The following is a 22,739-nucleotide window of genomic DNA, read 5'->3' as shown; positions in this document are numbered from 1 at the left end:
CAACATTAGTTTTGATTTGCCAGCGGCATCTCTCGGTCGCATACTTTTGTTCACAACGCCGCTGCTACTCTTATTTCCGTTGCACTGTGGATGGTACAGTTTCCCTTCTCCAAGTTTATATAGGTGTTCTGCGACTTTCATGCTTTGTAGTTCCTTTGTTAGGTCCTTTGTTGAGAGATCTTACCCACTCGTTCCCTTACCTCCCACTTCAATTGCAGTTTCTGAAACGAGCCTAGTTAGCGTTTCATTGATTACCTCTACGTCATACTCATCTTTATTCTAAAGCTGTATACTTGTTTGTAAGCACCAGCCTTAATTGGTCTGCTTTTACCCTTACTGCATCTAGGTTAGCCTGTTTCTTCTTGCCTAAATTTTTTCTTTTTCTCATAATATAGAGGGAAATATTAGACCTCACCAACCTATGATTACTATTGATTAATGAAAATTATCTAATTAGGCAGAATTAAAAAATAACCCGAGTATCTCCATGCGAGAACAAACAACACTACCTTGGTTCTGTCCAGCTACGTGGCATTTGCATTTTATTGTTTGGCTCAAGTTACGTGGAACAACATGTATAGTGAGAACACCCGACATGGATGCCATGCTAGCAGACTACAGCTTCTCGCAGCACTCCTGGTGCTTATGAATGTCTTTTGAGATTTCACATACTACAAGCAGTCTATGTATAGCCTGTATTAAGGGTACGTACCCTAGACATTGGGGCAAGTACTTTTCTATGGTGAAGGGCATGTTTACAGTAATTGAGAGCGGCTAACAGCAGAGCAGCACTGCTATCTTAGTCAAGTTTTTCACAAATGAAATAGTTTTGGATAGCACAAAGACATACCTGGGATGCCTCACAGTCATTCACTGTACTTACCTTTAAGCACCTAATGAATGAATGTCCGCCATGGCGGCTCAGAACCTAAGTTCTGCTATTGGGCACGAGGTCACGGGTTTGATTTGCAGCAACAACAGCCGCACTCTGATGGGAGTGCAGTGCTAAAACGCTCATGTACCAAGCATTAATTGTCTGCACATTAACAGATTGTCCCTCATATTATGTACTGTGTTGGTATGGACTATCAAACCCCATTGATCAATCACTAACGGCGATCATAAGTAGCAGGTGTCTTTGCTTTGAATAGATAGCAAAAACATACTGTCGATATTCAGTGAATATTAGTTGAGGTCACCAGGAAGCTTTTAAACAACTTTATTTGTACTATCTGACACCTCAAATAGTATGTAGTAAAACGCAAGCATGAGTATAAAAAAAATTTCACTCCACTGTAACTGGATGAGTCAAACGTGATTATGAATTAAGCAGAATAAAAGCGATTAATATTTCTCACTATTTTCATTGTTTCCACGCAGACCACACAGATCTGGCAAGTTGGTCATTTTAGTGCATGACTATTTCGCATTAAAACCATCATGAAAAGACTTAATGCCTTTAGGAGAGGCAGCCGTGCAGGTCGCCATAGCTTTTTATCAAGGTAAGCAATTTAGCTAAATCCCTGTTCATAATTGTGACACGGTGAGCATGATGAGCAAGATCATTAGAACCTTCCAAAAGCGCCACTATGACTGCTTCACTGGCCTCATGGAGTGCCTTCAGGGCCAGCTTCTGCATCTTAAAATCATCACCAGTTATACTAAAAAGAATCTCGCGCACAACACGAGCAAATGGAAGGCGGGGGATGAGTGTCACTGTAGATGACTGATGACGCTCAATCTCTCCCAAGATTTTGTATCTTGGCTTTCTCACAGCTTTTTTTGGTGCAACCTGCAGGAAACAAAGCACCTTGATTACAATGAAGCATGTAAATGCTTAAATGTCATTTTCACAAGCCGTTGTAAAAATTGCAGCTCAGTGCCTAAAAAAGCTGCATTAAGTTTCATGCTTAAACTTCACTGCCTGTATTCCTCCTATCCAGAAGCCAAATTACATGCACTCATCTGCTGGCTGCTGAAATAACTTTACGGCACTTGAACACAGAGGTATAAATTTTAATGTATGAGGTTACAAATGGAAGAATATCTGGCTGAGCTGAAATGCTGTGGCCAACCAGTGACCCATGATGCACTCAATGAAAGCGTTTGCATTCTGTGTGCTGCATGACCCACTGGCAACCAACACACAAAATGTGCCTAGGCTGTTCTGCCATCTATGATTTTAAACAAACTATTATAACTGTCTTTTTGCCTTATTAGAGGGGTGGCACTGTTGAAACAAAGGAGCAGAGTGGCAGAAGTATATGAAGTTGGACTTGGTGCACACAAGACTCGACAGTGCTGTAATGGCTGCAACTTGCAGAATCTCCTCTTGCCATCTAGATGGGCTGTTTTGTTCGCAAAGCGGTAATTACATCCATTCCAAAACGAGTAATTAACAATCATGCCACTATGTTGCTGGCTACAAAGAGCTTGCACAATGCCTGTACTTTAACACATATGAGCCCCATCTTTGTTTACTTAATGCTTTAATTTGATCTGTCTTCCCTAGAACAAGAATTGCCAGACTTCCAGTAAAACACTCTCCCGAGTGTTGTTCGCCAAAAATTTTCAGCAAGTCTCGCAACTTTTATTCTAAAGTAGACAGTACAACAAGGTTGGTCTTATTCAATTTCTTGAACGACACAAGAGCTATTCATGCCCTGTTTAACAAAATCTGACTAATTTTTGCAAAGTTCACAAGAAGATAGTCAAGAAAACTTGCATGTAAATGAAATCCTCCTCACACAGATTCAAAACAAGCACGTAAAGTTAGATATATCTACAAGCTTACTGCAGAATAACTCAAATAATCAAGATTAAAAAACATTTCTATTCCAAGACATAACTCTCCCTTTCTTTAAGGAGTAATGACAAAATTTGTGTCATCTTTGTTTCTTTATTGGATGGCTGCCGACTCAGTAATTATGCTATGGAGCCCAAACTCTTCAATAGTGCAAGAAATAATTACTCTGCCTTTTAATGTGACCAGTTCAAAAGTGCAATTTCTGACTGAAGCATAACTTTGGATGTGAAAAAGGAGACTATTCACTTCACCAAAACTCGATGTGGTGGTATCGTGGTGCCAAATATCACTGGTGCATATACACACACAATGACCCTGCTGCCGAAAGCTGAATCCATTCAGCACTCGACAGGGCAAGAGGGGAGAGCAGGTTCCTCTTTGTTTCCAAAAAAAAAAAAATTATGCGGTTTTTACGTGCCAAATCCACTTTCTGATTAGGAGGCACGCCATAGTGGAGGACTCCGGAAATTTCGACCACCTTCTTTAACGTGCACCGAAATCTAAGCACACGGGTGTTTTCGCATTTCGGCCCCATCGAAATGCGGCCGCCGTGGCCGGGATTCGATCCCGCGACCTCGTGCTCAGCAGCCCAACACCATAGCCACTGAGCAACCACGGCGGGTTCTTTGTTTCCAAGAGAAGTGTACAATTCGAAGGGCCAATTTGGCAGCTCTTCGCAACATAGTCATTGCACGGCCTTCAATCCCTGCACCGGGCTGACTGGAGCGCTCCTCAGCTGTTTATAATACCACGTGAGCACCTCCCTCACTTCTTTTAATGTGAATAGCCTCCTTTTTCACATCCAAAGCTGCTACGCTGCACTTGGGCACTTTGAACAGGTCACATTATAGGAACTGTAATTCATTATTTTTGTGACAAATAATGTGACAAGAAAGAAGTGTGACACAAGATTTTCGTGTCATTACTCTTATAAGATTGCACATTAATAAAGAATGTCGAAAATGTTGTGCTTCCTGAACTAGTGCAGCAAGTTCAGTAAAATAGGCTGCCAACGTGCACTGGCAGAGATACAGTTAAACCTCGATACGAAGAAGTCTGTAAGGTCGACAATTTGCTTCGTTATATTGAAGTTTCGTTATTGAAATTCTACCTTTGTTGGAAATTAGTAGTCATCGAACGATTTTTATTACACGATTTTTATTTTTTCAACACTTAGCTCGCGTTGGCGTGAGAACAGCATAAAGGTCAATTCGCTCGCTGCTGCTGCCATGCCGAACAGCGTCTGTGTCCATTCCCAAAACAAGTAAAACCGTACTACAGCTCAACAAACTTGGTTTCCCCGTGTTCAACCACAGCAATTTTTCAGCAAACCCAAGATTTTTGTGTACCTTTCCTCATGGGTGTTTGCAGATGTGTGCGAAGTGTGTTTCTATGCGAGTTCAATATAACGAAATTTCACTGCCACCGCAATAGTCTATAGTGGCCTCAGGTACTTTAGGTGACACTGACATGCTTGAGCCACTTCGAACCCTAACATTACCACTTAATATTCCCCAGAGGATTGGAAAACCTAGCTTAAGATAATGTAGATATAGAGGAGACTTTGTGCAAAGTTTGTTGTTTGAAATACAAGGAGAAGCGTCACAACGAGCTTGCAAAAATAGCCATTTCTAATACTGAAAAATAAAGGAGAGAAAAAAAAAACATGGTTATTACTGTTCACCAGAAGTCATGCATAAACTAACGTGCGGCTCCTTGGCATGGCCTCAGCAATTGCAACGGTGTAACTGTGCAATCTCGGAGGCCACGCAGCTGTGTAGTGTAGGTACTACAGCCACGGCAGTGTGCCACGACTAGCCCTCTCGCCACCGATACACAAGCCAGCCCGAGCGCCCGCGGCATGTTGAAAAAGCTCTGATGCAACGTGCTGGGACTTGCATCATAGCGACAGTTCCAGGTGCATGCATCATATGCTTAGGTGTTGTTTAAAGGCTGCTAAAAACAACAAAAAAAAGATACAATTAACAGTTTTGCCACTTTTCCAACATTGGTTTTGTGGTATTAGGGGCATAGCCAGGGGGGGGGAGAGGCTTATGCCGCCCCCCCCCCCGAAATTATTTCGTACTGCCGTGCACCGCTAACCAAAACAACCCTGGGCACCGGCAATTATTCTGGATTTTGTCTAGAATGTCCTTTTCATGCTTGAAAAGACGTTTCAGTGCGAACATTGAGAAATTGGGCTGGATTTCGTGGGAACACCAATGCACCGGAGTCACATAAAGGCTAAACCCCATGGGACGGCGACGGCTTCGAGCGACAAGACAAGCCGGCGCTTGAACAGATCGCTTAGCTTTGCAAACCTAGAATTCGTCGCTTGTCGCCCGGAAGTGCTATGAGTGACTAGCCAATAGCACGAAGCCGGAACTGGATGTTCATCACTCAAATACTATCAATTGTCGAACGGAATGAGCAAACGATTAAATTTTTATACGTGCAAAGATAAGAATCTACTGCAAGACCCTCATAAATATTTTATGCTGCTTTTTACAGTAAAATATGTCAACTTAAATGAACAAAGCATGTGTCATGCTAGTTTCGGCGCGTATAATGTTGCCCTCCTACCGGCAACACCGGGAAGACATCGCTCAATATGGTCACTCGCATGGGGTATGACTTGTAGGCGACAAGCCAACGCGACAGCCATCTCCATGACATTGCTTGCCGCTGTCGCGCGCAAGATCGCTTGCATGGGGTTTATACTTAACGCAAGAAGCCCCATATGAGCACAAAGTTTCAAGGGCGTTTCGATGGCGACCGGGCTCGTTGAGGCATCTCGCGGAGGCCGCGGAATCTACGAAGCGCATGGATTTCAATTCCGAAACTTTATGGGTATAAACTTCTTATAAACTCTTGATGCGAAAGGTGCATTGACATTTCCAAAGTCGTGCTTTAGATTTTCAATTCTGGAAATTGGTGGGCTTAATATTCTTATAAACATTTGTCGCCAAAGGCGCACTGACTTTCCTAAAGTGGTACATTGCACCATACAATGAGACAAGCCGAATCAACAGACTATATGACAAGTTGACTAAGCACACAGTGAGGTCCGATGGGACGAAACGTTATGGTGGTTTATTTCTGCCATCGTGTTTACAGAAAAGGATATCAACATTTTATTCACCTGCGCCAAAGCATCCATGTCAAGACAGTAAAGCCAGCAAAGGTAACTCCATTCTTATCTATTTTCCTACTTTGACTTTTATTCACGAGGACACATTGAGCGTCCTCAATTTTTTTGTTCTCGCTACCTGTGGGCTGCCAAAGCCAGCTTGCGCTTTTCTCATGTTGCTGCGCGCGCGGCGCAATTCGGTGTGCATTCGTTTTTCTCTGGCCGATTGGATTTTCACCTGGCAGAATTTTGGACACTTTATGGATAGCAGACGAGAAAAAGAAACAATGGTTGCTCGCCGCCATCACTGTGGGGACTCGACAGATTGCAACGCGTTCGCTTGAGCGCAACCTCTCGCCGGTGTAGGATACCGAGCAGTATGCGTAGGGTTCTCTGTGGACCAAGCGTCTCAGGATTTCTTTGATATTCCTTTGGTAGCCACATTAAGTGCCCAAAGTAGGCATTCGATTGTGGCCAACATGCTTTCCTTTACGTTTTTTTTTTTTTTCACTTCCGTGTTCCCGCCCCACAAAAGACAGAAAGACGTCGCGGCGCAGCAAATTGTCACATAGTGAAAGTTCGATTTTGTTACTTCTTATTCTTTTGCGGAAAGTAATGGGCCACAGTACGCTTCAGTTGCCGGATACTATTATATTACTGATAGCAATTATATGGAGACTCCAGGCGCATTCCTGCCGTCGCTGTCATGTTCTGTATAAAGTCCAACGGCAATAACAGTGTCACCGCGTGGCGCATGGTTTATGTGCGAGTGAAAACGTAGGGGCGGGAAGGGGTGGGGTGTGACGTGTGAGCAGACGATGGTGGCTCAGTCTTGTGCGCGCAAGGGAGAAAAGCGGGGAGGAAGCGCGCCGCCTACTGTCGTGCACGATACATAAGGTGGAGTGGAGGGGGGGATGTTGTGATCTGTGAATCTCTGGTTGCGCAACATGTTTATTTGCCTTGCTTGACGCATTATATACTGTGACCTTTTCTTAGATATGTATGTTTATTAGAGACTTATACGTATATTTAAATACTTTGTTGCAAGGTTTTGTGTACACATGCAGTGAACTTTGTTTCCAGTGACAAGTTTTTGCCCTTTATGAAGGTGTATCTTCACATTTCAATGTACGAGGGTGAGTAACTTGACAGTAAGCCAACCCACCCCGCACAATAACGGTTCGGTTCATTATCTTCGAGGCATGCGCGTAGCATAGAGGCGTCTCTCATTTACAAAAGTGACATGCAGGTGTGAGGATAAATGTTCTTTAATGCTCTCATACACTGGGTTGAACATGGTCACATGACATAATGGACGCTTCTAAAGTTGAAGAGCCTTGTGTCGTGATGTTTTTGACAACTGAAGGTGTTTCCCAAAAATAAATTAGTAGCCATATGGCTGCCGCGTACGTTGAACATTCCATTTCATTGGCCAGTGTGAAACATTGGAGCAAACTGTTCAAAGAAGGACGTGAAAGTTGCAAACACCATCCAAGACCGGGCCAGAGCTACCGTGCAATCACCCCCAACGGAACTGCAAAAGCTGATGAGCTGATTAGACAAGAACGGAGGATAAGCATCGATAAACTGGTGGAGCGTGTGAACATCAGTCACAGTTCGGGTCACACCATAATTCACAAACATCTCGGTTATCGGCTGTTGCGCGCGCAATGGATGCCCAAGATTTTGAAGCACCGGCAGAAGACAGAGAGGTTTGACGCTGCTTTGACTCATCTAATCCGGTATCACAATAAGGGTGATGACTATTTGCCTGCAATTGTGACCGGGGACCAATCATGGTGACACTACTACGAGCCTGAAACACGACGGCAAAGCTTACAAAGGAAACATTTGAATTCACCACCCCCCAAAGAAAGCAAAGCCCATTATTCCTGCCGGAAAGGTGTTGTGGACTTTCTTTTTAGATAGTCGGGGGCCATTAATTATTTAATTTGCTGAACCTAGGGAGGCTATCAATCCTTTCCGATATTGTGAAGCGCCGGATAGACTGCGTGTCACAATCAAGAACAAACGACGTGGAAAATTGAAGAATGGCGCCATCTTGCTCCACGACAATGCCAGTTCCAACGTTGCTGATGTGTTTAACACAAAACTGGCCAAGTTCAAGTGAGAAATGCTGCAACATCCCCCACACAGGCCATACCTGTCGCCTTGTGACTTCCACATTTTGGGGCATTTGAAGAAACAGTTCAAGGGAACCAGATTCGTGTCGGATGATGACGTGAAAGGGTCAGTTACAGACTTTTTGAAGCAGCAACCCAAGGAGTTTTACGAGACGGGAATCGTGCAACTCGTTAGTGGGACAAATGGCTAAATAAAGTACCTTTTAAATAAAGTACTTTTAAATAAAGTACCCCGTTTGACATATATTCGCTTTGGCTCACTTCCATTCAACTTGCCCTCATATATTTTGCGGAACTCCTGCTTTTTTTATGCGCTCTTCAATGCCACTACAATTTCGGTTCAATTACTCGCAATACACGACCGGTGACAGCTGCTCCTGCGCAATACATTGTAACAAAGGACAGCGTCATTGAGAGCTCTCCCTGGCCGTTGCATATGTAACAAATTGTAAACAAGGCTCTTGAATGACAAAGATTCATTAAAATATTTGTCCTTTTGTTCATATTTGTTCATTTCATGGCCTTTACATTTTTCACATTAGCGGCATGCACTGCTTTGCCAGTTTGAAACCGATATAGTTCTAAAGTTGGTGTGATAATTTCTTTAGTTATTAAATAGAGAGAAAACATGGAAGCATTGATATCAGTTATTTCAGGCACAATTTTTTAGACATACGAGTATATTCTGTTGTAAAAACAACTCATATTTTACTTGTCTTGACAGTGTGTTGCGTTCAAGAATTTGGTTGCAGCATCTTGGCATGGCAGTTATTATTCATGTATTTGATCCCTCGACAAACCCTATAAGGAGGGAGCCGAACTACAACGTGAGCCCTCCCCCCCCCCCCCCCCTTGCCTTCCCGAACGAAATTTTTGGCTACGCCACTGTGTGGTATATATCACTCATTTATAAAAAATCAACCCACGTGAACTCAATTTCATTGAAGCTGACCTTTAAAGGAGGCAAACACAAGGAAAAGAGAGCAGAGGCTAAGTGTTAACATTTGCTTGTCTTTAAAAGCCACCAAGAGTGCAGCGGTGGCGTAGAGAGTGCAGCGGTGGCGTAGAGGTAGAACACCCGCCTCGCGTGCAAGAGGTCCGTGGTTCGAATCCCGGTGCCGGCAATTTTCCACCGGATTAAAAAAAAAAAAAACCGCGTGTTGTTAAAATTGCATAAACAGGCCTGGAGTGTGGCCTGATCCCGGTGACCAGAACCAGTAACGCACTCCCTCACCAGAGCAGGATTGGCCACCCTGGTGCAGTACTTGGCCACAACCTCCTATATGAACACCACAATCAAACCCCGGCCCTCAGTCCCCAGCAGCTGTGAAGCAACTGACCACGGCGGCGGTCAGACCTGCGACGCAGCAGAGGGTGCTAAAAATCACTGGCTCCGGACAGGCCGCCATTGGAATATGAACCTGGCAACGTTTAATGCTAGAACGTTATCTAGTGAGGCGAGTCTAGCAGTACTATTGGAGGAATTAGAGGGCAGTGAATGGGACATAATAGGGCTCAGTGAAGTTAGGAGGCCAAAAGAGGCATATACAGTGCTAAAAAGCGTGCACGTCCTGTGCTACCGGGGCTTAGCGGAGAGAAGAGAACTAGGCGTCGGATTCCTGATTAATAAGAATATAGCTGGTAACATACAGGAATTCTATAGCATTAACGAGAGGGTGGCAGGTCGTGTTGTGAAACTTAATAAGAGGTACAAAATGAAGATTGCACAGGTCTACGCCCCTACATCCAGTCATGATGACCAAGAAGTCGAAAGCTTCTATGAAGACGTGGAATTGGCGATGGGTAGAGTGAAAACTAAATACACTATACTAATGGGCGACTTCTATGCCAAGGTAGGCAAGAAGCAGGCTGGAGACAAGGCAGTGGGGGAATATGGCATAGGCACTAGAAATATCAGGGGGGAGTTATTAGTAGAGTTTGCGGAACAGAATAATATGAGGATAATGAATACTTTCTTCCGCAAGCGGGATAGCCGAAAGTGGACGTGGAGGAGCCCGAACGGCGAGACTAGAAATGAAATAGACTTCATACTCTGCGCTAACCCTGGCATCATACAGGATGTGGACGTGCTCGGCAAGGTGCGCTGCAGTGACCACAGGATGGTAAGAACTCGAATTAGCCTAGACCTGAGAAGGGAACGGAAGAAACTGGTACATAAGAAGCCGATCAATGAGTTAGCGGTAAGAGGGAAAATAGAGGAATTCCAGATCAAGCTACAGAACAGGTATTCAGCTTTAACTCAGGAAGAGGACCTTAGTGTTGAAGCAATGAACGACAATCTCATGGGCATCATTAAGGAGTGTGCAATGGAAGTCGGTGGTAACTCCGTTAGGCAGGATACCAGTAAACTATCGCAGGAGACGAAAGATCTGATCAAGAAACGCCAGGGTATGAAAGCCTCTAACCCTACAGCTAGAATAGAACTGGCAGAACTTTCGAAGTTAATCAACAAGTGTAAGACAGCTGACATAAGGAAGTATAATATGGATAGAATTGAACATGCTCTCAGGAATGGAGGAAGCCTAAAAACGGTGAAGAAGAAATTAGGAATTGGCAAGAATCAGATGTATGCGTTAAGAGACAAAGCCGGCAATATCATTACTAATATGGATGAGATAGTTCAAGTGGCTGAGGAGTTCTATAGAGATTTATACAGTACCAGTGGCACCCAGGACGATAATGGAACAGAAAATAGTCTAGAGGAATTCGAAATCCCACAGGTAACGCCGGAAGAAGTAAAGAAAGCCTTGGGAGATATGCAAAGGGGGAAGGCAGCTGGGGAGGATCAGGTAACAGCAGATTTGTTGAAGGATGGTGGGCAGATTGTTCTAGAGAAACTGGCCACCCTGTATACGCAATGCCTCATAACGTCGAGCGTACCAAAATCTTGGAAAAACGCTAACATAATCCTAATCCATAAGAAAGGGGACGCCAAAGACTTGAAAAATTATAGACCGATCAGCTTACTGTCCGTTGCCTACAAACTATTTACTAAGGTAATCGCAAATAGAATCAGGAACACCTTAGACTTCTGTCAGCAAAGGACCAGGCAGGATTCCGTAAAGGCTACTCAACAATAGATCATATTCACACTATCAATCAGGTGATAGAGAAATGCACGGAATATAATCAACCCTTATATATAGCTTTCATTGATTACGAGAAAGCATTTGATTCTGTCGAAACCTCAGCAGTCATGGAGGCATTACAGAATCAGGGTGTAGACGAGCCGTATGTAAAAATACTGAAAGATATCTATAGCGGCTCCACAGCCACCGTAGTCCTCCATAAAGAAAGCAACAAAATCCCAATAAAGAAAGGCGTCAGGCAGGGCGATACGATCTCTCCAATGCTATTCACAGCGTGTTTACAGGAGGTATTCAGGGACCTGGATTGGGAAGAAATGGGGATAAGAGTTAATGGAGAATACCTTAGTAACTTGCGATTCGCTGATGATATTGCCTTGCTTAGTAACTCAGGGGACCAACTGCAATGCATGCTCACTGACCTGGAGAGGCAAAGCAGAAGAGTGGGTCTAAAAATTAATCTGCAGAAAACTAAAGTAATGTTTAACAGTCTGGGAAGAGAACAGCAGTTTACGATAGGTAGTGAGGCACTGGAATTGGTAAGGGAATACATCTACTTAGGGCAGATAGTGACTGCGGATCCGGATCATGAGACTGAAATAATCAGAAGAATAAGAATGGGCTGGGGTGCGTTTGGCAGACATTCTCAGATCATGAACAGCAGATTGCCATTATCCCTCAAGAGGAAAGTTTATAACAGCTGTGTCTTACCAGTACTCACGTACGGGGCTGAAACCTGGAGGCTTACTAAAAGGGTTCTACTTAAATTGAGGACAACGCAACGAGCTATGGAAAGAAGAATGATAGGTGTAACGTTAAGGGATAAGAAAAGAGCAGATTGGGTGAGGGAACAAACTCGAGTTAATGACCTCTTAGTTGAAATCAAGAAAAAGAAATGGGCATGGGCAGGACATGTAATGAGGAGGGAAGATAACCGATGGTCATTAAGGGTTACGGAGTGGATTCCAAGGGAAGGGAAGCGTAGCAGGGGACGGCAGAAAGTTAGGTGGGCGGATGAGATTAAGAAGTTTGCAGGGACGGCATGGCCACAATTAGTACATGACCGGGGTTGTTGGAGAAATATGGGAGAGGCCTTTGCCCTGCAGTGGGCGTAACCAGGCTGATGATGATGAAAAGCCACCAAGCCTATGATGCACCAGCACAGCGCAGTGCTCCAACACCATTCATGGCTTGGTATGTAATGAACAAAGCCTGAGCTCATCAACTGCCTCAGGTCCTGCTTTCACTTCATCTCCTTCACAACAAGGAGGTAGACATTAAAACATTCATTAAAACTTCTAGTCATGAGGAAAAAAAAAAACTATAATTTGAGTGAAGGACAGTTCTAAGCAATGCTGTTCGTTCATAAGACAGAAGGTGAAAGCATTTTATTTTAATTTTGGCGCTTCATTTTAATTCTGATGCTCTCCCACCCTCTGCAGCAGCTTGGAACTTATTAGTTTGTAATAAATGCACTTTTTATTTATTTTTCCTTCTCTTTAAAAGAAATATCTACACTCACCTGCTTGCGTTTACTTGGTGACCGCAAAGTGGAAGGTGTGTGTCCTCGCCTTATTGCGCTGAATTCGACAGCGGCCTTTTTTTTTAAAGTCATCCTGCCACTGGAAGTTGAGGCCAGTGTCCCATCACGTCCTGAAGTGGCATTTTGATGACGGGAGGAACCAGATGCAAGACCCTGCAAATCCTCTTAGGTCTTCAACTGCATGTGACAAGGCGTCGCTAACAATGTTCTTTTAAAGATTTGTGGATTTGCAATAAACATAGATATAGACAAGTAAAACCACAGCTAAGAGGATGCTGAAACAAGACAGTAGGGTTCTTATCTCACAACACCAGAGTGAAATGCATGCACACTATGATTCGCAGCGTGTCGTGTAACAAATCACAGCCCATGTTGCTGCAAATTGGCAGCCACTGTTGCAGTCATCTTTAAGAGGTAGCTTTAGCTTGGGCCCGACTCCGACGCCGCTTATTCAAATACATGTAAAACGCAAAAACATTTTTCTGACATAACCACTCGACCAATTTTAATGAAATTTGTCGCATTTGAAAGAGAAAGCTGAATTCTAGTGACTGTTGGAAGCGGAATTACTATTTAGGGCCTGAATTTTATTAAAAAGATTTTAAAATATTCTAGATTGAAGAAAATAGAAGCACAAAGTTTACAAATTAATAGCGCTGAATCAAGAACAGACATCACGATTCTGTAAATTGCATCCATTAGATCATTCAAAGCGGACAAATTCTACATGTCATTTTATATCTTATGTGAATTGCTTACGTTGTGTACAAGGGTTCTGCAACAGCTGTATTTCCGTATTATTAAGTTTTTGGAAATTCAAGCGTAACATATCAATTTTGTCCACATTAGATGTACTATCAGATGCAATTCACAGAATTGTGATATCGTTTTCCTTGCTGAGCTGAGTTGTAAACTTAATAGTTTAATTTTCTGAAAAGTTTCGATTTTTGCCAATTTTTAATAAAAAATTAATGGTCTAAATAAAAAATTTGAAACCAACAGTCACTATATTTTAAGTTTTTCTTTCAAACGCAACAAGCCTCGTCAAATTTGGTGCAGCGGTTGCCGAGAGAAACGAATTCTCTTTTTACATATATTTAGATAGGAGCACTCGAGCTAAAGCTTCCACTTAAGTTAAAGCTCTTGATCATGGCCTTATATGCCCATAGCTTTTACACCCAAGCCATCTGCAGTGAAACCAGAGCAAAGGAAATGCAAAAAATTTTTTTAGCTGTTGCAAAACTTTTCCCAATGGACAGATTCACACTAGCATTCAATAGTTGCAAAGTCAGTGGTGCTTCCTACCCAAACCATGACTCACCTGTTGACTGCTGGTAGAAAGCTGCGAACTTGTATTAGCTTGTCCTTGCTTCACTCTGCTGGACCCATCAGCAGACTTTTCTTCAGGTGCACTTTTTCTACCATTTTGAACATTTCGCGCCAAGGAATCAGAAGCAGCCTCTTCACGATAAGAAGTACTCCAGAATGACCTGCGAGGTGGTGCAACTACTGGAGTGGCTACTGAAGTCGAATGTGAAGGTGCCCTGGAGCTTGGCACTTTCTCAAGCTCAGGCCTGGACACTTTTCTTGGTGACATTCTTGGAGGCGAGCCAGCTCCACTGATTGCTCGCTTCCTTTTCGTGTTTTCATGTGGCAACCTGGATTTTGTGTTGCCATTCAATGGACTCCGGGGGCTCCTGCATGACCAAAGGTTTGCGATTTCTCCCGTAATAATGCAAACAACTGCTACACACACATAAAGCTTAAAAATTATGGGTTTTGTGCTTTTTTCCTACACTTGCCATACTTCATATAACTTTGTTGTTGCAAATATTAGAGGAATCTAATGCAATAATAAAAAAAATTTGGCTGAATTGCTTTCTGTTGCAGGCTAACCCACCATGTGAGGCTGTTTATTGTATTAACATATGCACACTCAAAATGCACACAAATTAGATGTATTCATGAAACAAACCAAAAGTAAGTCACGCCACCAATACAGTGTACTGTGTTGGCCAGGTTAGGCTGTCACAGCTTAGTAACTTATAGCTACAAGCAACAGACAGTTATGACACCATGATGCTGAAGCAGTTCATATTATCATATAAGGCCACAGCAAAAAGCTTCTGCTGAAGGTAGCACCTTCCACATGAACAAGCTTGCATTCCTCCCATGCAGCCCTATTATTAATTACAACTGACAAGAGAGAAGCCACATTTACAGTAAGTTATAGGGGATACCAGAAAGGAATGTTCTGGAATAATTTTACCGCAATTGCACTCATTGCATGCTTAGTTTTTAGACAAATGAGAGCAATACTTATAATCATGGTAGCACTGAGCTTATTTCCCAGCCTTTGTAGGTTTCCTATCATCTTCAGTATCCCCTATTGCATTTTAGTAAAAATAATGTCAGTAATACAAGCCAAGGCAGTGCACAGAACAGCCAAGTCTGAAGAGTAATATTTGCTCCATTTCTTTTGGCGAGTCTATTGCATACAGCTGGCCTCGTTATCTAATCTTCAGCATAAAGAGCACAATAGAAACTGAATTACTGTTTTAAACTATCGTTTAACGAGGGCCCCAAGTCAGAAGACCCATACGCAATTTTGGGTTAACAGACATGAAATGGTGCTAGTACGGATTTCAAGACACTCAATCGTCTGGGACGCGCGAGGCGCGTGCTCCGGGCTGCGCTGGCGACATTAGCACATGGTACGTACGAAACCGGCATAATGTGCATGCGCGGCTACATTTACGAGATGACGTCTTCTCTCGGCCTGCTGGTCGCAATGCTTTGGCTGCTGCCTTGGCCGTCACGAGCGCGTTCTAGACAAGTACCTTGTCTCTGAACAATGCACGAACTAATCTAGTAATTATAGCAACAAAGTTCGAGTTTCATATTTGAAACTATGAGCACCAATTCTGGGAAGGTTTTGACTAGTGTTGCAGAAGTCGCGGTGCGCTTATTTTCGTTGCGGGGTGCTTTTTTCGTCGCGACGATAGAACATCAGTGAATACTGACCTTGTTAGTGAACGTTGCTGAACCGCCTGCGACTCGTTACGCGAATCTTCATGGTCACCTTCTCTGAATACAGTCGAATTGAGAGACGACTCCGATGACGATCTTGACATCGCCCACTTTGTAAGAACTCGCCATCGGATGCTGGGTGCGCGCGACCGTGATGAGCTTGAGCTGCTGCCTGCAAAGCTGGTTGAGTGTAGAAAGCGTTGTGATGTCATGTCTATCAAAACTGAGCAGCCTTACTGCGTTGATGGGCATGAGAGTTCAGCAAGCTGCTTGAAATAAGTGTCGGCAGCCACCAGCGCACAACTCTTCCACTTGTTTTGGAGTACGAACAATGGTTGCACTCTCCACTCTTCGCGTAACGCATTTAAAAGCCCGCTCCAACAAACGCGGGAAGATGAATCGCAGTGCCTATTCCGTGGACCAGACCACAAAATACGCTTCAGCTCTATTTTGTGGGTCAGGGCTGTAGTGTATGTCGTGTATGTCACCCTGCACAAAAAGCCGGAAGCCGGAAAATGGTGCTAAAAAGCGCCCTCTGTCCTGAACTGGGTAGTACCAAGCGCAAAATACACTCCAGCTTTATTCTGTTGTGGTGCGGTAGTTCCCCCTGTCAGTAACATTGAACGATGGAAATCTGCGCTGTCAAGTGCCTGCTTGGGAAGTCAGCACGTCTTTGTGTTGTGCGTTGTATGCTATGAAAGCGGGACGAAAGTTCTCATCGTCTGAGGAACTCCGAGCGGCAATAGCTCACGGACATGCCAGCACAAAGCAAAGGTACAAAAGGGCCCGTGTCGCTACCCACTCTAGATGGAGCGCCTGCAGCAATATTACAGCAAGCATGCAGTGCAAGTGGTAAGCTGCATTGCAGTTAATGCCTCGGCGCTAGTTTCTTCTTTTATGTGGCAGCACGCATTGCACCTGTGAAAATGAACTGTACATTTTTATGGCAGGCTGGCCCATGGACATACCAGCACCCAGCGAAGGAACAACATCGCTCGTGTCGCTACCCACCGTAGAAGGAGCGCCTGCAGAAATATTACAGCAAGCATGCAGTGCAAGTGGTAAGCTGCATTGCAGTGGCTTTCAGTGATGCATTTCCACGGTTTTTCAGAAGAGATGTCAGTTATGTCTTATCTTGCACTTTCGAACTTTCGTCCGCTTTCATAGCATACAACTCACAACACAAAGACGTGCTGACTTCCCATGCAGGCACTTGACAGCGCAGATTTCCATCGTTCAATGTTCGCAAGCGCAACCGACTGACAGGGGGAACTACCGCACTACAACAGAATAAAGCTGGAGTGTATTTTGTGGTCTGGTCCACAGATTAAAGTGAAAGTTTATCATGTGGTCTGGTCCACAACCGACTGACAGGGGGAACTACCGCACTACAACAGAATAAAGCTGGAGTGTATTTTGTGGTCTGGTGCACAGAATAGGCACCGCGTATTGTAAACGTGCTTTCCGAAGCAGACGACCGCGCTTGGTACTACCCAGTTCAGGACAGAGGGCGCTTTTTAGCACCATTTTCCACCATTTTCCATAGCACCATTGTTCGAAGCCAGGACAGGTGTACTGAGGACTAAAACGTACCGAGCCAGATACCAGGAGATAGATTTGGTATGCGAGGCGTGTAGAGAGGAGAAGGAAACGGCGGAACACCTGATACTTGCTTGTAAACAACTTCACCCTGCAGTTGAATCTAACGGGGAACTATTCAAAGCCTTGGGTTTTAAAGACAGTGAAAGTAGAATAGACTTTGAACAGGTAGAAATAACTAAACGGAGGCTATCTGATTGGTGGACAATACCAACGCAAAAGTAAAGAGTAAGTACATAGGTATACATGCATATAGAACGATTAAAGGCTAGGTGGCGCGCGTCGCCGCCGCCCGATTCAAAGGGTTGAGCCACAATCATCCATCCATCTATCCATCCATCCTTCCGGCTTCCGGCTTTTTGTGCGGGGTGACATATACACATACACTACAGCCCTGACCCACAAAATAGAGCTGAAGCGTATTTTGTGGTCTGATTCATCTTCCCGCGTTTGTTGGAGCGGGCTTTTAAATGCGTTACGCGAAGAGTGGAGAGTGCATAGAGTTTCTAAAAATACTAATATGAAACTCTATGGGAGAGTGCAGCCATTGTTCGTACTCCAAAACAAGTGCAAGAATTGTGTGCTGGTGGTTGCCGACACTTATTTCAAGCAGCTTGCTGAACTCTCATGCCCATTAAGCCCATCAACGCAGTGAGGCTGCTCAGTTTTGATAGACATGGCATCACAACGCTTTCTACACTCAACCAGCGTTGCAGGCAGCAGCTCAAGCTCATCACGGTCGCGTGCACCCAGCAACCGATGGCGAGTTCTTACAAAGTGGGCGATGTCAAGATCGTCATCGGAGTCGTCTCTCAGTTCGACTATGTTGAAAGAAAGTGACGATGAAGATTTGCGTAAAGAGTCGCAGGCGGTTCAGCAACGTTCTCTAACAAGGTCAGTATTCATGCAAGGTTCTGACTGATGTTCTATCGTCGCGACGAAAAAAGCACCCCGCAACGAAAATAAGCGCCCCGCGACTTCTGCAACACTAGTCATAACCTTCCCAGAATTGGTGCTCATAGTTTCATATATGAAACTCGAACTTTGTTGCTATAATTACTAGATTAGTTCCTGCATTGTTCAGAGACAAGGTACTTGTCTAGGACGCGCTCGTGACGGCCAAGGCAGCAGCCAAAGCATTGCGACCAGCAGGCCGAGAGAAGACGTCATCTCGTAAATGTAGCCGCGCATGCACATTATGCCGGTTTCGTACGTAACATGTGCTAATGTCGCCAGCGCAGCCCGGAGCACGCGCCTCGCGCGTTGCAGACGTTCGAGTGTCTTGAAATTTCATGTCTGTTAACCTAAAATTGCGTATGGGTCTTCTGACTTGGGGCCTTCGTTAAACGATAGTTTAAAACAGTAATTCAGTTTCTATTGTGCTGTTTATGCTGAAGATTAGATAACGAGGCCAGCTGTATGCAACAGACTCGCCAAAAGAAATGGAGCAAATATTACTCTTCAGACTTGGCTGTTCTGTGCACTGCCTTGGCTTGTATTACTGACATTATTTTTACTAAAATGCAATAGGGGATACTGAAGATGATAGGAATCCTACAAAGGCTGGGAAATAAGCTCAGTGCTACCATGATTATAAGTATTGCTCTCATTTGTCTAAAAACTAAGCATGCAATGAGTGCAATTGCGGTAAAATTATTCCAGAACATTCCTTTCTGGTATCCCCTATAACTTAGTGTAAATGTGGCTTCTCTCTTGTCAGTTGTAATTAATAATAGGGTTGCATGGGAGGAATGCAAGCTTGTTCATGTGGAAGGTGCTACCTTCAGCAGAAGCTTTTTGCTGTGGCCTCATATGATAATATGAACTGCTTCAGCATCATGGTGTCATAACTGTCTGTTGCTTGTAGCTATAGGTTACTAAGCTGTGACAGCCTAACCTGGCCAACACAGTACACTGTATTGGTGGCGTGACTTACTTTTGGTTTGTTTCATGAATACATCTAATTTGTGTGCATTTTGAGTGTGCATATGTTAATACAATAAACAGCCTCACATGGTGGGTTAGCCTGCAACAGAAAGCAATTCAGCCAAATTTTTTTTATTATTGCATTAGATTCCTCTAATATTTGCAACAACAAAGTTACATGAAGTATGGCAAGTGTAGGAAAAAAGCACAAAACCCATAATTTTTAAGCTTTATGTGTGTGTAGCAGTTGTTTGCATTATTACGGGACAAATCACAAACCTTTGGTCATGCAGGAGCCCCAGGAGTCCATTGAATGGCAACACAAAATCCAGGTTGCCACATGAAAACACGAAAAGGAAGCGAGCAATCAGTGGAGCTGGCTCGCCTCCAAGAATGTCACCAAGAAAAGTGTCCAGGCCTGAGCTTGAGAAAGTGCCAAGCTCCAGGGCACCTTCACATTCGACTTCAGTAGCCACTCCAGTAGTTGCACCACCTCGCAGGTCATTCTGGAGTACTTCTTATCGTGAAGAGGCTGCTTCTGATTCCTTGGCGCGAAATGTTCAAAATGGTAGAAAAAGTGCACCTGAAGAAAAGTCTGCTGATGGGTCCAGCAGAGTGAAGCAAGGACAAGCTAATACAAGTTCGCAGCTTTCTACCAGCAGTCAACAGGTGAGTCATGGTTTGGGTAGGAAGCACCACTGACTTTGCAACTATTGAATGCTAGTGTGAATCTGTCCATTGGGAAAAGTTTTGCAACAGCTAAAAAAATTTTTTGCATTTCCTTTGCTCTGGTTTCACTGCAGATGGCTTGGGTGTAAAAGCTATGGGCATATAAGGCCATGATCAAGAGCTTTAACTTAAGTGGAAGCTTTAGCTCGAGTGCTCCTATCTAAATATATGTAAAAAGAGAATTCGTTTCTCTCGGCAACCGCTGCACCAAATTTGACGAGGCTTGTTGCGTTTGAAAGAAAAACTTAAAATATAGTGACTGTTGGTTTCAAATTTTTTATTTAGACCATTAATTTTTTATTAAAAATTGGCAAAAATCGAAACTTTTCAGAAAATTAAACTATTAAGTTTACAACTCAGCTCAGCAAGGAAAACGATATCACAATTCTGTGAATTGCATATGATAGTACATGTAATGTGGACAAAATTGATATGTTACGCTTGAATTTCCAAAAACTTAATAATACGGAAATACAGCTGTTGCAGAACCCTTGTACACAACGTAAGCAATTCACATAAGATATAAAATGACATGTAGAATTTTTCCGCTTTGAATGATCTAATGGATGCAATTTACAGAATCGTGATATCTGTTCTTGATTCAGCGCTATTAATTTGTAAACTTTGTGCTTCTATTTTCTTCAATCTAGAATATTTTAAAATCTTTTTAATAAAATTCAGGCCCTAAATAGTAATTCCGCTTCCAACAGTCACTAGAATTCAGCCTTCTCTTTCAAATGCAACAAATTTCATTAAAATCGGTCGAGTGGTTATGTCAGAAAAATGTTTTTGCGTTTTACATGTATTTGAATAAGCGGCGTCGGAGTCGGGCCCAAGCTAAAGCTACCTCTTAAAGATGACTGCAACAGTGGCTGCCAATTTGCAGCAACATGGGCTGCGATTTGTTACACGACACGCTGCGAATCATAGTGTGCATGCATTTCACTCTGGTGTTGTGAGATAAGAACCCTACTGTCTTGTTTCAGCATCCTCTTAGCTGTGGTTTTACTCGTCTATATCTATGTTTATTGCAAATCCACAAATCTTTAAAAGAACATTGTTAGCGACGCCTTGTCACATGCAGTTGAAGACCTAAGAGGATTTGCAGGGTCTTGCATCTGATTCCTCCCGTCATCAAAATGCCACTTCAGGACGTGATGGGACACTGGCCTCAACTTCAAGTGGCAGGATGACTGTAAAAGAAAAGGCCGCTGTTGAATTCAGCGCAATAAGGCGAGGACACACACCTTCCACTTTGCGGTCACCAAGTAAACGCAAGCAGGTGAGTGTAGATATTTCTTTTAAAGAGAAGGAAAAATAAATAAAAAGTGCATTTATTCCAAACTAATAAGTTCCAAGCTGCTGCAGAGGGTGGAAGAGCATCAGAATTAAAATAAAGTGCCAAAATTAAAATAAAATGCTTTCACCTTCTGTCTTATGAACGAACAGCATTGCTTAGAACTGTCCTTCACTCAAATTATAGTTTTTTTTTCCTCATGACTAGAAGTTTTAATGAATGTTTTAATGTCTACCTCCTTGTTGTGAAGGAGATGAAGTGAAAGCAGGACCTGAGGCAGTTGATGAGCTCAGGCTTTGTTCATTACATACCAAGCCATGAATGGTGTTGGAGCACTGCGCTGTGCTGGTGCATCATAGGCTTGGTGGCTTTTAAAGACAAGCAAATGTCAACACTTAGCCTCTGCTTGCTTTTCCTTGTGTTTGCCTCCTTTAAAGGTCAGCTTTAATGAAATTGAGTTCACGTGGGTTGATTTGTTATAAATGAGTGATATATACCACACAGTGGCGTAGCCAAAAATTTCGTTCGGGGGGGCGGGGGGGGGCTCACGTAGTAGCTCGGCTCCCTCCTTATAGGGTTTGTCGAGGGATCAAATACATGCATAATAACTGCCATGCCAAGATGCTGCAACCAAATTCTTGAACGCAACCCACTGTCAAGACAAGTAAAATATGAGTTGTTTTTACAACAAAATATACTCGTATGTCTAAAAAATTGTGCCTGAAATAACTGATATCAATGCTTCCATGTTTTCTCTCTATTTAATAACTAAAGAAATTATCACACCAACTTTAGAACTATATCGGTTTCAAACTGGCAAAGCAGTGCATGCCGCTAATGTGAAAAATGTAAAGGCCATGAAATGAACAAATATGAACAAAAGGACAAATATTTTAATGAATCTTTGTCATTCAAGAGCCTTGTTTACAATTTGTTACATATGCAACGGCCAGGGAGAGCTCTCAATGACGCTGTCCTTTGTTACAATGTATTGCGCAGGAGCAGCTGTCACCGGTCGTGTATTGCGAGTAATTGAACCGAAATTGTAGTGGCATTGAAGAGCGCATAAAAAAAGCAGGAGTTCCGCAAAATATATGAGGGCAAGTTGAATGGAAGTGAGCCAAAGCGAATATATGTCAAACGGGGTACTTTATTTAAAAGTACTTTATTTAAAAGGTACTTTATTTAGCCATTTGTCCCACTAACGAGTTGCACGATTCCCGTCTCGTAAAACTTCAATTTTCCTTCAACTTCAACTTCAATTCTTCAATTTTCCACGTCGTTTGCTCTTGATTGCGGCACGCAGTCTATCCGGCGCTTCACAATATCGGAAAGGATTGATAGCCTCCCTAGGTTCAGCAAATTAAATAATTAATGGCCCCCGACTATCTAAAAAGAAAGTCCACAACACCTTTCCGGCAGGAATAA

General features: G+C 43.3%; 2 protein-coding genes across 5 annotated transcripts in view; one reads left to right on the top strand and one right to left on the bottom strand.

The window, feature by feature from the left end:
- The window catches only part of LOC135905749 (uncharacterized), a 268,697-nt gene that overhangs the window by 237,635 nt on the left and 8,323 nt on the right, over positions 1 to 22,739 (top strand). Inside the window, exons 1-5 of one of the 4 annotated variants that reach the window (XM_065436772.1) lie at positions 16,328 to 16,612; positions 16,711 to 16,821; positions 18,068 to 18,253; positions 19,579 to 19,954; positions 21,123 to 21,296. In XM_065436772.1, coding sequence (XP_065292844.1) covers positions 16,455 to 16,612; positions 16,711 to 16,821; positions 18,068 to 18,253; positions 19,579 to 19,954; positions 21,123 to 21,296 — 1,005 coding nt within the window. In that variant the 5' untranslated portion in view covers positions 16,328 to 16,454. Of the gene's footprint in view, positions 1 to 16,327; positions 16,613 to 16,666; positions 16,822 to 18,067; positions 18,254 to 19,578; positions 19,955 to 21,122; positions 21,297 to 22,739 lie in introns of those variants that run through there. The other 3 variants (XM_065436773.1, XM_065436775.1, XM_065436774.2) reach the window with 3 other exon arrangements.
- LOC135905750 (uncharacterized) lies at positions 1,203 to 16,191 on the bottom strand. The gene is made up of 4 exons (XM_065436776.2): positions 15,755 to 16,191; positions 14,052 to 14,427; positions 12,710 to 12,883; positions 1,203 to 1,792 (listed from the first exon to the last, which is right to left on the bottom strand). Exons 1-4 carry the CDS (start codon positions 15,970 to 15,972, stop codon positions 1,460 to 1,462), a joined length of 1,101 nt encoding a protein of 366 aa, XP_065292848.1. The 5' UTR covers positions 15,973 to 16,191; the 3' UTR covers positions 1,203 to 1,459.

This window comes from Dermacentor albipictus, chromosome 1, assembly GCF_038994185.2.
Source record: "Dermacentor albipictus isolate Rhodes 1998 colony chromosome 1, USDA_Dalb.pri_finalv2, whole genome shotgun sequence".
Lineage (NCBI taxonomy): Eukaryota > Metazoa > Arthropoda > Arachnida > Ixodida > Ixodidae > Dermacentor > Dermacentor albipictus.
This window is presented reverse-complemented; position numbering and strand designations above follow the sequence as displayed.

Bases quoted from the DNA above. Each gene is read 5' to 3' on its own strand.
- LOC135905750 (XM_065436776.2), bottom strand. From the start codon at position 15,972: ATGACATCACAACGCTTTCTACACTCAACCAGCTTTGCAGGCAGCAGC. The intron at 12,884-14,051 runs GTGAGTCATGGT...GAGGATTTGCAG, and splicing joins TTTCTACCAGCAGTCAACAG to GGTCTTGCATCTGGTTCCTC. The intron at 1,793-12,709 runs GTGAGTGTAGAT...TGTTTCCTGCAG, and splicing joins CACCAAGTAAACGCAAGCAG to GTTGCACCAAAAAAAGCTGT.